Genomic DNA, 14,543 nt, shown 5'->3' with positions numbered 1-14,543 from the left:
CACACGAAGGTGCTATGTGGCAAAATGAAAGAGGTTTACACAGTGGTGCAGCAAGAAAAAACTACACAAGAAGATGACAAGAGAATCAACAGTGCTCAGATATCTCATGCACCTGCTGAAGGCAAAACTAAATTCATCCTCACTAAGAGTACACCTAGCAGCGATAGTAGCCTACACAAGAGGAGAAACAGGGAAGAGTTTCTTTACATCACAGATAGTGAAGAGATTCCTGGAAGGGGCAAAAAGGATCGCAGCTTCAAAGAGCATGCCGCCACCGGCATGGAACCTCAATTTAGTCCTAACAGAGCTCATGAAAGCTCCCTTTGAACCCATTCATAAAGCCTCACTACAAATGCTAACAATGAAAACAGCCTTCTTGGTGGCAATCACCTCGCTGCGCAGGGTGAGCGAACTATAGGCGTTGACGCTGCAAGAACCCTACATCCAAATACACAATGATAGGGTGGTGATGAGAACTGAGCCACACTTTATGCCAAAGGTGGTGTCAAGGTTCCACATCAAACAGACAGTACAAATACCAAGCTTCTTTCTGAAACCAGCCACAAGCGCAGAGAGGGCACTGCACACTCTGGACGCTAGAAGGGCAGTAATGCACTACAAAGAAAGAACCAAGGAACACAGGAAAACAAAACAGTTCTTTGTGTCCTTCGCAAGCAGTTTCCTGGGTAGACCAGTAACAAAGGGAACCATTGCACGATGGATCACACAAACTATACAACTCTGCCACAAGCGGGCAGGCCAAGAACAAGCAGAGGGGGCACGAGCCCACTCTACCAGGAAAAAAGGAGCAACTATAGCCTTCCTGGCTAACACACACATCCAAGATATATGCCTGGCGGAAACATGGGCTTCAGTGCACACGTTCACTAAGCACTACTGTGTGGATATACAAATGAACAAGGAAGCAAAAGTAGGACAGAAGGTTCTTCAACATATATTCAACAACCAACGCTCATCTTCCACCCAGCCGCCACAAACATAACAAACCGCTACAAAGTCTATGCACAGCATAGTGAATCCAGAAAGATTAACGCTGCAAAACGAATAGTTTCTTTCCTGTCGGTGTAATTTTGCAGCTTGAAGATCTTTCTGGATTCACTAGCGAACCCACCCACCTCCGCCAGAAAGATGAGGCTGGAGAAGCAGGTGGTAATAAAAGAACAATACAGAAACAGACACCTTGAAAGACAAAGCGGAAAAATCACTTACTTAAAAAAAAATACAGAACATTGCCAAAGGATTCGCAAACAGAGCACAAAAAAAGAAAAAAAAAGAATACGAAAATGGCGCCCAAAGGTGGGAGCTTCCGCAGGAAGCGTGCCGACGTCACAGGAAGTATACCAAAAGGTGGAAAGTCGATGCCCACCTGAGCTACGAAAAAAAAAAAAGGAAGAAAGAAAAGACTACGATTCCGGACCCAACCACTAGACCGCGGAATAATGCACAGCATAGTGAATCCAGAAAGATCTTCAAGCTGCAAAACTACACTGACAGGTAAGAAACTATTCGTTCTCATGTTAACCTTGTTTCAGTTCTGGTCAGTATAAAGGTTTGTGTTCATTCCTGCCAGTGTGTTCGTGCAAGGTGAGCGGTGTGCCTATGTGAGGTCAGGGGGTGGGATGAGTGCAAGGTGATGAGATGTTCCTGAACGACGACAAGATGAAGTGTTGCCTGTGTGTGTGTGTGTGTGTGTGTGTGTGCGCCTGTGAGCGCAGGATGTATCACATTAAAACCAGGCCTCTTGGTATTGCAAATGTGTGTTCCATATTTACCCGTTTGTTTAACGTGGAGATGCCATTAGTTGAAATTGATGTAAAAAAAATAAGTAGACAAATACATTTATGCACATTATTAGACAGACCTGCACCTTCTCATTCGACCTACTTATGAAAAATACTGACTCATGCAAATTATATTGCACTCAAATACGCACACAGTTTTGCCTTTAACTATACCCATTGCATTATCTAGGCACACGTTGATTTTGACATTCTGGCATACCTGCAAACTAGGTTACATTGTTTGCCATTAACGTATCTGATCAAAACGGGCTTGTTCTTTTCTCAGTGACAGTGACGAGGAGAAAAAAGCCAGAAAAGCCAAGACTTCTAAAGGCGAATTTAAAGATGAGGAAGAGACGGTGACGACCAAGCACATCCATATCACGCAGGCCACAGAAACCACAACCACCAGACACAAGCGAACAGGAAACCCTGCTAAGATTGATCTGGGAGCTGCAGCGCACTACACAGGGGAGAATGGCAGCCCAGAGCTGACCTCTGCAGCGCACCCACAGCAGGCAACCACTAAAGTAAGGGCAGTATTGTATGCATTATAACTCTTAACTCCAATATTTCATCAGGTCTGGCTGCATTTTATTTATTTATTTATGTACTTAATGTGATTTTATATAGCGCGAACATTACCCGAAGGCGTCAGAGCGCCTTACATAAGAACCAGTTGCGACACATAAGGACTTAGGATTACATGAGTTACATAAAAGATGCAAACAGAAAACAATTGCAAATGTACAAGTGGTAAAGTCACACAAGGAAGAGATACACGCAGAATAAATTGCAAATGTACAAGTTGTAGAGTCACACAAGGAAGAGATACAAACAGAAAAAATTGCAAATGTACAAGTTGTAACGTCACTCAAGGAAGAGATAGAAATGGATAAACTCTAAGAGTCACATAGGAATGGTTGAGAGTACAGGTCTACTACATATACTAGTGGTTAGAGTTATCTCTATATACATGTATATACAAATAGTAGAATTCCTCAGGTCAAGGTCCAAAAAAAACAACAAAATAAACAGGAGAGCAGAGTTCCATTAAGGGTGTCAGTGGGGGGACATAGTCACAGCACCAAGGGAGAGTGGGAAGGATACAAGGGTATGGAGAAAAGGCAAATCAGAGGATCGTCAAGGGGGAAAAGAGGGGAAAGGGTAAAGGACAAGGGAATGGACAAGATGGCTTCCCTGTCCCCCGCTGTTTGGACCCACTCCTTCCACATCTTTGCTTTCTTAGGCCTGTTGCATCTCTCCTTTCCACTTTTCTCCTTTTTTTCACAGTGTTGGAGCACACTTTATTGCCTCACCTGTGGACAGGAACAAGAGTCACCTGCATTCCACACTGTATTTTAGTTCGCTCTGACAATTTCCCTACGTTCCCTATGCCATGCTCGTCTCTCATTTACACCGCTGCCTTTCACCTGACCAAACACAAATCTGCTGCCTGAGGGCTCTCCATATCCCTCTAATCAGTCCCCTAGAAATAGGCATTGCTTATTTAACAAACCTGATTGGCAACTAGGGCTGGGAGGCTTTTTGTTCTCACAAATATAACCATGGAGTGCACCAATCATGAGAGCATGTTGTCACAGGAGGAAATATGATCGTGTCCTTCAATTCAAAAGTTATGTTCTAAGCACACTTCAGAGTTCATGACACCTCCTCCAATGCCATAGGGTACCCTTAAATTTGCCTTCCAAACCTACTCAACTTCTCAAAGGTGACCCCTCTTTCACCATCCACTCAATAGTCTCTCCAGGAGGCCCAGAACTTCCTCCTTATTTTGGGCCATCCACATCTCGCGTACATAGATTTTGAGAGGCATCAGTTTTGATGTGAGTTTTGGCTGAGATTACACCAATACTTCAGCGCCTAGAAAGAAAATAGATTTGTGCAAAGAATGCACAATTTATCCTTGGTAGACTGCCATAAGGAATCTGTTGCCTCTCAAAGAAAATGCACGGCACATGAATAGCAACAATAAAAGTTGGTCGCCCCACTCAAGGCTGCCGCTCCTGCCTGCCTTTGCCGCCTCCTGCCTGCAGATTCCTTCGCCCGCTGCTCCTGGGAATTTCCCGCTGCTCCTGGGAATTTCCCGCTGCTCCTGGGAATTTCCCGCTGCCCGCTGTTACTTGGAATTTCCCGCCGCTGCCTCCCTGCGGCCCCGCTCCCCTGTGATTCCATTCGCCGCCTGCTCCCGCCACCCAGCTGCTCCTCCCTCCCGGCTCCTTATTTATGACGCCCCCAGAGCGACCGCGCAGCGGACGCGCGCAGCGGGAGCGCCGAAGGTGCGCCAAAGGTAAGCCCGTCTGCACCCGTCTGCGCCCGTCCGCGCCTGGCCCGCGCCCAGCGCCAGGACCCCTGGCCCTCCCCGCCGAGGCAAGACGACCCGACTGACCTACGACGCCGCCACTCTCAACGCACTCAATGCCGGCCGGACCCACGCCTGCTGCCGAGCCACCCCGAGACGCACCCACGGACCCTTCACCTGCTGCACCTGCAAGTTCACCTGCCTCCGAACCTGCCCCGCACCCGCCAAGACAAACACCAGCAGCAACCACCTCAAGTGCATCCTGATCAACACCCGCTCCGTCCACAGAGACGCTGTGGAACTCTGGAACCTCCTCGACGCTACATCACCGGACGTCGCCTTCCTCACGGAAACCTGGATGAACGCCTCCTCTGCACCCGACATCGCCATCGCCATCCCGGACGGGTACAAGATCATCAGGAGGGACCGCATTAACCAGACCGGAGGTGGCATCGCCATCGTCCACAGGAACACCATCCGCATCACGACCGACGTCAACGACTCCTTCGCCGCAGCCGAACATCTCCACTTCCAGATTCACACCGACCCTAAGACGACCCTCAGAGGCACCCTCGTCTACAGACCCCCGGGACCACGCACACAATTCAGCGAAGACATCACAGACTTCATCAGCCCGCACGCCCCCCCCTCCACCGACTACATCCTCCTCGGGGACCTCAACTTCCACCTGGAGAACAACAAGGACCGCAACACCACCGCCCTGCTGGAAAACCTCGCCAACCTCGGACTCAAGCAACTGGTCAACACCCCCACCCACTACGCCGGCCACACGCTTGATCCCGTCTTCTCTTCCAGCAAGTACATCACCTTCAGCCACGCCACCAGACTCCACTGGACCGACCACAGCTGCGTCCACTTCAGCTTCAAAAGATCCACGACCCACCACCACCCGCAACAGGTACCTCACAGGAATTGGAGCAAGATCACCGCAGACCAGCTCACCACCTCCCTCAGCCAGAGCCCACCCGCCAACACAACGGACCCCAACGAAGCAGCCCGCAACTTCACACAGTGGCTGACCGCCTGCGCCGACGACCTCGCGGCACTAAAGAACCCTCCCAGCAGACCCAGAAGCAAGAAGGCATCCTGGTTCACCGACGACCTCAAGGACTCCAGGAAGACCTGCCGCACCCTCGAGAAAGCCTGGCTCCTCGACCAGACCACCGACAACATGACCGCCCTCAAACACGCTACCCGCAAGCACCACCAGCTCATCCGCACCACCAAGAAGAAATCCCTGAAGGAACGACTGGATAACAACGCCCACGACAGCAAAGAGCTCTTCACTATCGTCAAGGAGTTCTCCAACCCCAGCACCGGCACCAACGACATCACTCCGTCACAAGACCTCTGCGACTCCCTCGCCTCGTTCTTCCACCGCAAGATCGCCGACATCAACAACAGCTTCGGCGCCCCACCCACGCACCCAACCGTCGAACCAACGCCCCCCACTGCCACCCTTTGCACCTGGACCACGGTGACCACCGAAGACACAGCCCGCACGATGAACACAATCCACTCCGGATCACCGACCGACCCCTGCCCACACCATGTCTTCAACAAGGCCGACTCCACCATCGCACCCCAACTCCGGAACATCATCAACGCCTCCTTCAACACCGCCACCTTCCCGGAGAGCTGGAAGCACGCCGAGATCAGCGCCCTCCTGAAGAAACCTACAGCGGACCCCACCGATCTCAAAAACTTCCGCCCCATCTCGCTCCTCCCTTTTCCTGCTAAAGTCATCGAGAAGATCGTCAACAGACAGCTGACCGCCTTCCTCGAGACGAACGGATCCCTCGACCCCTCGCAGTCCGGCTTCAGAGCCAACCACAGCACCGAGACCGCCCTCATGGCAGCCACCGACGACATCCGAACCCTGCTCGACAAGGGGGAAACAGTGGCCCTCATCCTCCTGGACCTCTCCGCTGCGTTCGACACGGTCTGCCACCGCACCCTAGTCCAGCGCCTCAGCAACATCGGTATCCAAGAGAAGGCACTGGAGTGGATCATCTCGTTCCTCGCCGGAAGAACACAGAGTCCGCCTCCCCCCGTTTCGCCCTGAGGCCACTGAAGTCATCTGCGGCGTCCCGCAAGGATCTTCACTCAGCCCCACCCTCTTCAACATCTACATGAAACCTCTCGCAGCCATCGCACGCCAGCACAACCTCAACATCATCTCTTACGCCGACGACACCCAGCTGATCCTCTCCCTCACCAGAGACCCCGACACCGCCAGAACCTGCCTACACGAAGGGATGAAAGACGTCGCCGAGTGGATGAAGGACAGCCGCCTGAAACTGAACTCGGACAAGACGGAAGTCCTCATCCTGGGATCTTCGCCCTCCGCCTGGGACGACTCCTGGTGGCCCCCAGCCCTGGGCACCGCACCCAAGCCAACCGACCACGCACGCAACCTGGGCTTCATCCTGGACCCCTCCCTCTTGATGACCAGACAAGTCAACGCCGTCTCCTCATCGTGCTTCAACACCCTGCGTATGCTTCGCAAGATCTTCCGCTGGATCCCGACCGAGACCAGGAAGACTGTCACCCAGGCACTCGTCACCAGCCGACTGGACTACGGAAACGCCCTCTACGCTGGAACCACAGCCAAGCTACAGAAAAGACTCCAGCGCATCCAGAACGCCTCCGCCCGACTCATCCTGGATGTCCCCTGACGCAGCCACATCTCCAGCCACCTGAGGAACCTGCACTGGCTCCCCGTCGACAAGAGGATCACGTTCCGGCTCCTCACCCACGCACACAAGTCTCTCCACAACCTGGGACCCAAGTACCTCAACGACCGCCTGACCTTCTACACGCCCACCCGCCAGCTACGGTCCACCAGCCTCGCCCTCGCAGCCATACCACGCATCCGAAGAGCCACCGCCGGAGGAAGATCCTTCTCTTACCTGGCTGCCAAGACTTGGAACTCCCTCCCCATCCACCTTCGGCTGACCCAGGACCATCTCGCCTTCAGCAAACAACTCAAGACCTGGCTGTTCGAGCAGTAGCATACCCCTCCCCCCAAGCGCCTTGAGACCCTCCCGGGTGAGTAGTGTGCTATACAAATGGCATGATTGATTGATAAAAGAATAAGCTCCGTAAAATTCCCAAATCAATTTAGGTCAAAAGGAAGATAATTATATGAATAAATTACCACCCTGCCACCAAGGTCCTCGTGCCAGCTCCCCCTGCGACAGTTCTCCTTTCCAGCTTCCCTGCAGTCCGCCACCCTGTGCTGCCTGTCTGCCTGCTATTCTCTGTGCCTCCTCGGTTTGTTTCTTGCCCTGTTTTGCCTTTTTTCTGCACTCTGTTTTGTCTTTTCTGCTTGTTGTTTTGCCATACGCTTGGCCGTTTGCTCGTTTTATGTCCTCTTCTGTTCTGTTTTGCCTTTTAAGCTCTGTTTTGCCGTTTCTGCTCGTTTTCTGCCCTCTCGTTTTATTTATTTTTATTTATTTATTTATTCAATTTATATAGCGCATTATCACCTATAGGTCTCTAAGCGCTTGTACTTGGAAACACTGGACATTACGAAAACAGGCAACCAGTTTATACACGCCCCATGCATCTTGAAACAGCACCGTTTTTAACATCCGACGAAACGGCAGTAGATTAGGCTCCTTCCGAAGGCAAAATGGCAATTTGTTCCAGACTGCCGGAAGAATGGTCGAGAAGGCACGTCCGCCCAGGGTAGACAGGCGGAAACGAGGGCTGACCAAAAGAGTATCCTCGGACGAGCGCAATGTCCTCCTAGGGGTATACCGCAACAGTCTGGCTTTGATGTAGCTAGGCGCATTGCCATATACTGCCTTGTGCGAGATGCATAGACCTTTGAACATTACCCTCTGCCTAATGGGGAGCCAATGTAGTTGACGCAGGAGAGGCGAAGCACGCATACTCCTGGATTTTTTAAAAATCAGTCTAGCGGCATCGTTCATGACTATTTGCAGTCTTGAAAGTTGTTGCTGGTGAAGCCCGACATAAAGGGCATTACCGTAATCCAACCGTCCTAGGATCATTGCGGACACCACGCTCCTTAAGGTAGAAAAAGACAGTAGTTGGGAAATTTTTCGAAATTGCCTAAGGAGGCCGACGCATGTGCCCACCACAGAAGACACTTGCTTCTTCATAGACAAATTTCCATCAATGTGGATGCCTAGATCTTTCACCACGGCTGCCGGTACTGGAGTCCTCCCCAACTCATTGGGCCAGAAGCGATCGTTCCAAGGGTTGCCCGAGATGGTGATAGGCAACACTTCGGTTTTATCTAGATTAATCTTCAAGGAGTTGGTGGACATCCAGTTGATTGTAAACTTTAAGATGTTATGCAGCCTGGCTTGGGCTCCTGGCGAATCCTCAATTTGGATGATAATCTGTGTGTCATCAGCATAATTGTATATCTGACAATCCATCTGATTAAGAGCTGAAATCAGTGGCTGCAAATAGATGTTGAAAAGGAGCGGTGAAAGAGCAGAACTTTGCGGAACTCCACAGGTTATGGCAGCTGCTGTAGATACTAGGTCTGACAACTGAACCCTCTGCGATCTTCCCTGCAGGAATGAAGTTAGCCAGCCTTGTTCTGTCCCCCCAATGCCCAGATCTCTCAGCCGCTTCAACAGTTGACTATGACACACCGTGTCAAAAGCGGCGGAGAGATCAAGTAGCACCAGGGCCCCGGGGATCATCTTATCAGCTCTGCATCTTAGTTCATCCAAAATGGACAACATCACCAGCTCCGTGCTGTGATGTATCCGAAAGCCAGCCTGATTTCGCTCTAACAGATCATTTGTCTCCAGATGTTTCGAGAGATGCGTCAGAACATGCTGCTCAACCACCTTAGCTAAAAAGGGTAGTTAGGAGATGGGCCTAAATTCTTTAAATTTTTGACATCCGCCCCAGGCTTCTTAAGTAGCGGGATCAGCCGGGCCTCATTAAAGGAAGTCGGAACCTGTCCCGTCTCCAATGATCTGTTTAGGAGAGCAAGGACGTCCTCCTCAATCCCCGGCATAGCAAGCTTAAAGACTCTGGGAGGGCAGGGATCCACCTGAGAGCCTGACTTCACTCTCTCCACCAAGCTAGCTAACATCTCCTTCGTAATCAAGGGTAATGTATTCAGGGAGTAGAGGACCTCTGGGATGTCTGGCATAATTTGTAGTGGACAGTCAAGAATTGGGGTGCGAGATATTTCAATCAGGAGATCTTCAATTTTACTCGTAATGAAATCCTGGAAGTTCTGGCAGTCCTCCTGCGAGAACTCAGGCTTCTGCTCTTTATTATTCCTCAGTTCCGTGAATACCTTAAAAATGTCTTTCTGCGGATCTCGAGCTGTCGCAATTCTGGTCTCAAAAAACTCCGATTTGCGAGCCAGAATAGCCTTTTTATAAAGTGCGAGCTCCTGCACATATAGACTCTGTGCATTTGTATTATAATCCCTCCGCCAGGCTCTCTCCGCTTTCCGTAGAGCCTGCTTCCTAATTCTCAGGGTATCGTTAAACCAAGGTGCCCCCACCCCTTTGTCCACCCATTTCACCTTTTTTCCGGCGCGACGACGTCGATGGCTTTCTTTAATTTGTCAAATAACTTTGGACTACCAACCTCGATGTTCTCGTTGATTGTATTTGATACGGTGGAATTTAATAAATGACCAGCCAGCTCTTCTTCATTTATGTTATTCCACCTCCTCACCATTTTCCACGCCGCCCTGGGTTTGCCTCCACAACTATGTGCCATCCTCTGGCCCCTAATTAAATAGTGGTCAGACCAAACACACGGCGTAGTAAGAACCTGACCTGGGGCAGGATCCGTCGTCCATACCAAATCTAAGGTATGGCCTTTGTCATGCGTAGGGCCGGTCACTAATTGGACCATACCTAGGGCCGTTAAAGCCTCTTCTAGGTGTTTAGCATGCCCTTCTTTAGGGGATATCCCCCAATGGAAGTTAAAATCTCCCATCACCATCGGATTCTTGTAACGAGATCTAAGGTCATGGGCTACCTCCACGAAAAGATCCATAAACGCTGGTTTAGCCCAGGGAGGACGATACACCAGTAAGATAACCAGGCAATAAGTGCCCACTTCAAATTTCACTCCTAGAACGTCTGCTCCACCAATATTTTCAACGCAAACTCTTTCCGCCCTCCAGCGACTATTATAAAAGAGAGCAACCCCACCTCCTCTCTTTGTGCCCACGCGATTATGACGGATAGCCGTAAAATTCGGGGGGAGAGAAGCCACCACATCTGGGGTAGAAGATTCCTCAAGCCACGTTTTCGTGACCCCAAGGATATCAACCTCCCCGTCCTGAAGTAAAAATGCTGAGCGACGCGCTAATTCTTAGAGCCTTATCCTTAGCAGTTACAGTGTTACCTTATACAGGACCAGCCCGCAAATGAAAGCGCCTGACAGTAGAATGCTGCCCCAAGATGGCGCCCACCAGATGTCCAACTATACCCAAGATGGCGTCCAGGAATGATCGTAAATGTGACAAAAGACCCGTGGTGTGGATACAATTAGAGTGCAGGTAAGCGGGGCATCCAAAAGTAAAAAGATGTTCAGTGAAAAAAATATCCCACCAGACTCCTATTAAAATATAAATCCTAAAAGCAAAATGCCTCGCTAAAAATGCTGAGCGACGCGCTAATTCTCAGAGCCTTATCCTTAGCAGTTACAGTGTTACCTTATACATCTGCCCTTTTCTGCTCTGTATTGCCTTTCTGCTCGTTGTTCTGGCCTCTGTTTTGCCTTTTCTGCCCTCTGTATTGCCTTTTCTGCCCTATGCATTGCCTTTTCTGCCCTATGCTTGGCTTACTGCTCGTTTTTTGCCCTCTTATGCCCTGTTTTGCCTTTGCTGCTCATTTTTCTGCCCTCTGAATTGCAATTCTGCTCGTTTTTCTGCCCTCTGTTTCACCTTTTCTGCTTGCTTGTTTTTCTAACCTCTGTTTTGCATTTTTCTGCTTGTTTCTTCCTGCCGTTTATGCAAACTTGGCTTTTCGGCAGACACCTCGCACCCCAGCGCCCATATAACCCCCCAAGGGTGACAGTGCTGCGCTCTACAGATGCTGATTGATTGACACCCAAATAAATATTAGCCGATGCAGGATTGGCAGATGATCCTACCCCACCCCCCACCCCCACAAAAAAAACTCTGCCAGAAGACCTGTGGGAGAAGTATCTCTATTTTGTGGTCACACAACAGACTTCGTTGTATATAATATTCCACAGAGCCAATCATTGCTCAATATTGGATGGCTTTCGTGTCAGTCTCAGTTGCTGAGCTTTTGTTTGTTGCTTTCCTTTTTTTTCTTTTTGTCCTGCCTACAGAAACTTTGGGGTTTTATAGCTGGATGTAAGAAAGGGGAGGCACATTTAAATACCTGTTTGCTTCATTTCAGTGCTGGTGCCTTGAAACACTGCAGCAGTAATGTGAAAGTAATGTGAAAGATGCAGCATCGACCTTTGCATATATTGAAGACTGCTTTAAACAAGCATTCGCAAAGCAATTCGTCTCTATTGTATATAAAGATAAGCTAAGCCCATTGCTAGTGCTTGTTTTTAATTATATAAAATTAGTGTATTTACACAACTGTTTATTAAAACATAATCGTAGTTGTAAAACACCACTAATCTACAAATTAACTACATGAAAAACAAATGTATGATAAGATCTACAATTGCATTACTGAAAGCCATCTAAAATACAGCCTGTATAAAAATTATTTTCTTTAGCCAAACAATGACCTAATGTAATCGTCCCGTTTATAAAGGCATTGCAGGTAGAAACTGTATATAAATTATCTCTACTTTTGACAGCAACTACAAAGGCGACAGCCCCCCTTTTTAAGATAACATTTTTCATAATACCTCGCCACGACAATCAGGGTTTCAGCCCGATTTTTCATTTCAATATTTTAAGTCTCAACTGAGTATCATGTTTTAAACATAAAGAAAAGCAAAAGAAACACCACAGATATTTGTAGATGGGCAAACCTTTTCATGATTTTTATCCAATGACCTTCTCCTGGAAATGTCTGATTTACATAAAATGAACCACACTAAATTGAGATGCTGCAATTCATGAACGCTACAACAAGCAAAAAGGATCTTTATCTGTTCTATGCTAAATTGAAAATCCTATGATGATTTTAATCAATCAAGCAGGATTTATGAAGTGTGGCTAATCACCCTTAAAAGCATCCTAGCGTTGAGTTTTGCTGCTTCAGGTGGGTTCAGTTGCATAGCCAGGTCTTGAGTGCCCTCTGGAATTCTAGGAGAGCGGTGGAGGTTCAGATGTGTAGGGGGAGGATGTTCCAGGATTTAGCCTCGGGGTAAGACCAGGAACGTACTCCACTGTTGCTTCTGCGGGGTGTGTGCAAGGGCGCAGGAAGGGGATCTCAGCTGTCTAGAGGTTTGGTGGAAGTTCAGGCAGTGGTTGATGTAGGCTGGTCCTTGGTTGTGCAGGGCTTGGTAGGTGTGACTCTGCATCTTGAATTGACATCTTTTCTGTATGGTGAGCCAGTGGAGTGTCGTACAGTGAGGGGTGATGTGGGTTTGTTTGGGGAGGTCAAGAAGGAGTTAAATCGTCGAGTTCTGTATGATTTGCAGTTTCTTCAGGAGGTGAGTGGTGATTACTTCGTAGAGTGCATTGCTTTAGTCCAGCCGGCTAGTGACTAGGGCTTGAGTGACAGTGGGTCTGTTACTAATGGGGAGCTATTTGAAGACTTTTCGGAGCACACAGAGTGAGGAAGTAGGGCAATGAGAATGTGTTGATCTGCGTTTTAATGGTTTGCTTGCTGTCCAGGACAATGCAGAGGTTATGAGCATGATCTGTCGGGGTGGGTGAAGGTCCTAGTTCCGAGGGCCACCAGGAGTCGTTCCAAGGGGAGGTGGTGTTTCCAAAGATTAGAACTTCAGTTTTGTTTGTGTTGAGTTTCAGGCAGTTGTTTTTCATCCAGTCCTCGAATCTCGTCGTACACTTGCGGAAGTTGGCTGTCGTGATGGCTGGGTCTTCTGAGAGCAAGAGGATGAGCTTTGTGTTCTCTGCGTAGGATATGATGTTTAATTCAAGCGCTCGGTCTATATTGGCCGGGGGAGGTCATGTAGGTGTTGAACAGTGTGTGGTTGAGAGTCTTCACATTGGCATCAGTACATGCAAACATCTATAAGACACCTTATGATTGCTCCCCATATTCACAGAAACAAAATACCTTAGGGTACGAAGACGGAGTAAGAACTCCCAAAAAGCAAGCCTAAGTTCTAAACAGTGTTTGGATCACAGTACCTCCATTTCAGAAATGTGTAGTACTACCAACCGAGGACACACACTGAAGTACTCTAAATTGTTGGCAAATTTTTTTGTTTCTCCTGTTCTCATTTATGGAGAGCATATTAATTTCCGTTGTAATGGTGATGAAGATTTTATCATGATGAAGGGAAGGCACCTTCCTTTAGCAGTCGTCTATCATCACATTTATAAGCGACTTTCTTGTAATCAAAAGTGACTTAAGTAGGATGTTGCAAGGTATATTTAGTGCTGAAGGGCTGATGTCCTTAAGGGGCGTGTCTAAATATTCTTTAAGTGTGTACTTTTCTGTTTTGTAATCAATTTTTAAATGACTCGATTTTGCTTTGACCTTTGGGAATATCTTAACTGCTATGAGTATGATTAAACAAATGTTGAAGTAACCTATTCAGGTAAGTTGTTTTTCTATCGTGGAAATCAACAAAGACCAGGACTATCACACAGCTGTGCAAAAGTTAATAAGGCAAAGTCTGACTAAATTCAGAGCATGGGCGTCATTGACCACCATTTGATGGCATGCCTGTCCCTTTGTGATCTCAGACATGTGCCCGGAAGCTTTTGTGTGTGGTCACATAGTCCTCTCCAGGTTCCATTTTTCCTCTTTTCAGCAAGCAGAGGTCAGAGCTCCCACATCATCGAAGAAAGTTCCAAAAATGGTCGACAGTGCATCGAGCAAAGCAGCCGAAAGTAGTGGAAAAACGCTTTTAGTGCCCTGTGCGGGCAGCCAATTTCGGGGTTGAAGAATGTGCATTCCGGGGGGCTGGAACAGGCGAGGGAAATGGAGAATACTCCCCTAAGGTTCTGCTTGCCACCTTAGGTTTGCACAAAACGACAGCTAGAGATCACTGCACTGAGAGCTACGAGATGTTGACCAAGTTCCAGCTGAAGACACTCTGGACCAAGGCAAAGCAGAAGTGGAAGCACTGCACCACAATTTAGACACAGCACTAGCATCAAGTCTCCTTCAGGGACCTTGTTCTGTTCAGCGGTATAGAAAACGAAGAGGAAACCGAGGTGACTAATTGAGAGGGGTCCACTGTCTTAATGTGTTGTCTAGAAAAGGAAGGGAGGTATCCTGCAGAAGGAGTTGAGAGAA

General features: G+C 48.6%; 1 protein-coding gene across 1 annotated transcript in view; it reads left to right on the top strand.

Annotated features, from left to right (window-relative positions):
* CLINT1 (clathrin interactor 1) overlaps positions 1–14,543 on the top strand; it is a 630,396-nt gene that overhangs the window by 315,790 nt on the left and 300,063 nt on the right. The window contains exon 7 of the mRNA XM_078653723.1: positions 2,089–2,332. Within this exon, the coding sequence (XP_078509849.1) occupies positions 2,089–2,332 (244 nt within the window). The remainder of the gene's footprint in view (positions 1–2,088; positions 2,333–14,543) is intronic.

This window comes from Lissotriton helveticus, chromosome 7, assembly GCF_964261635.1.
Source record: "Lissotriton helveticus chromosome 7, aLisHel1.1, whole genome shotgun sequence".
Classification (NCBI taxonomy): Eukaryota; Metazoa; Chordata; class Amphibia; order Caudata; family Salamandridae; genus Lissotriton; species Lissotriton helveticus.
This window is presented reverse-complemented; position numbering and strand designations above follow the sequence as displayed.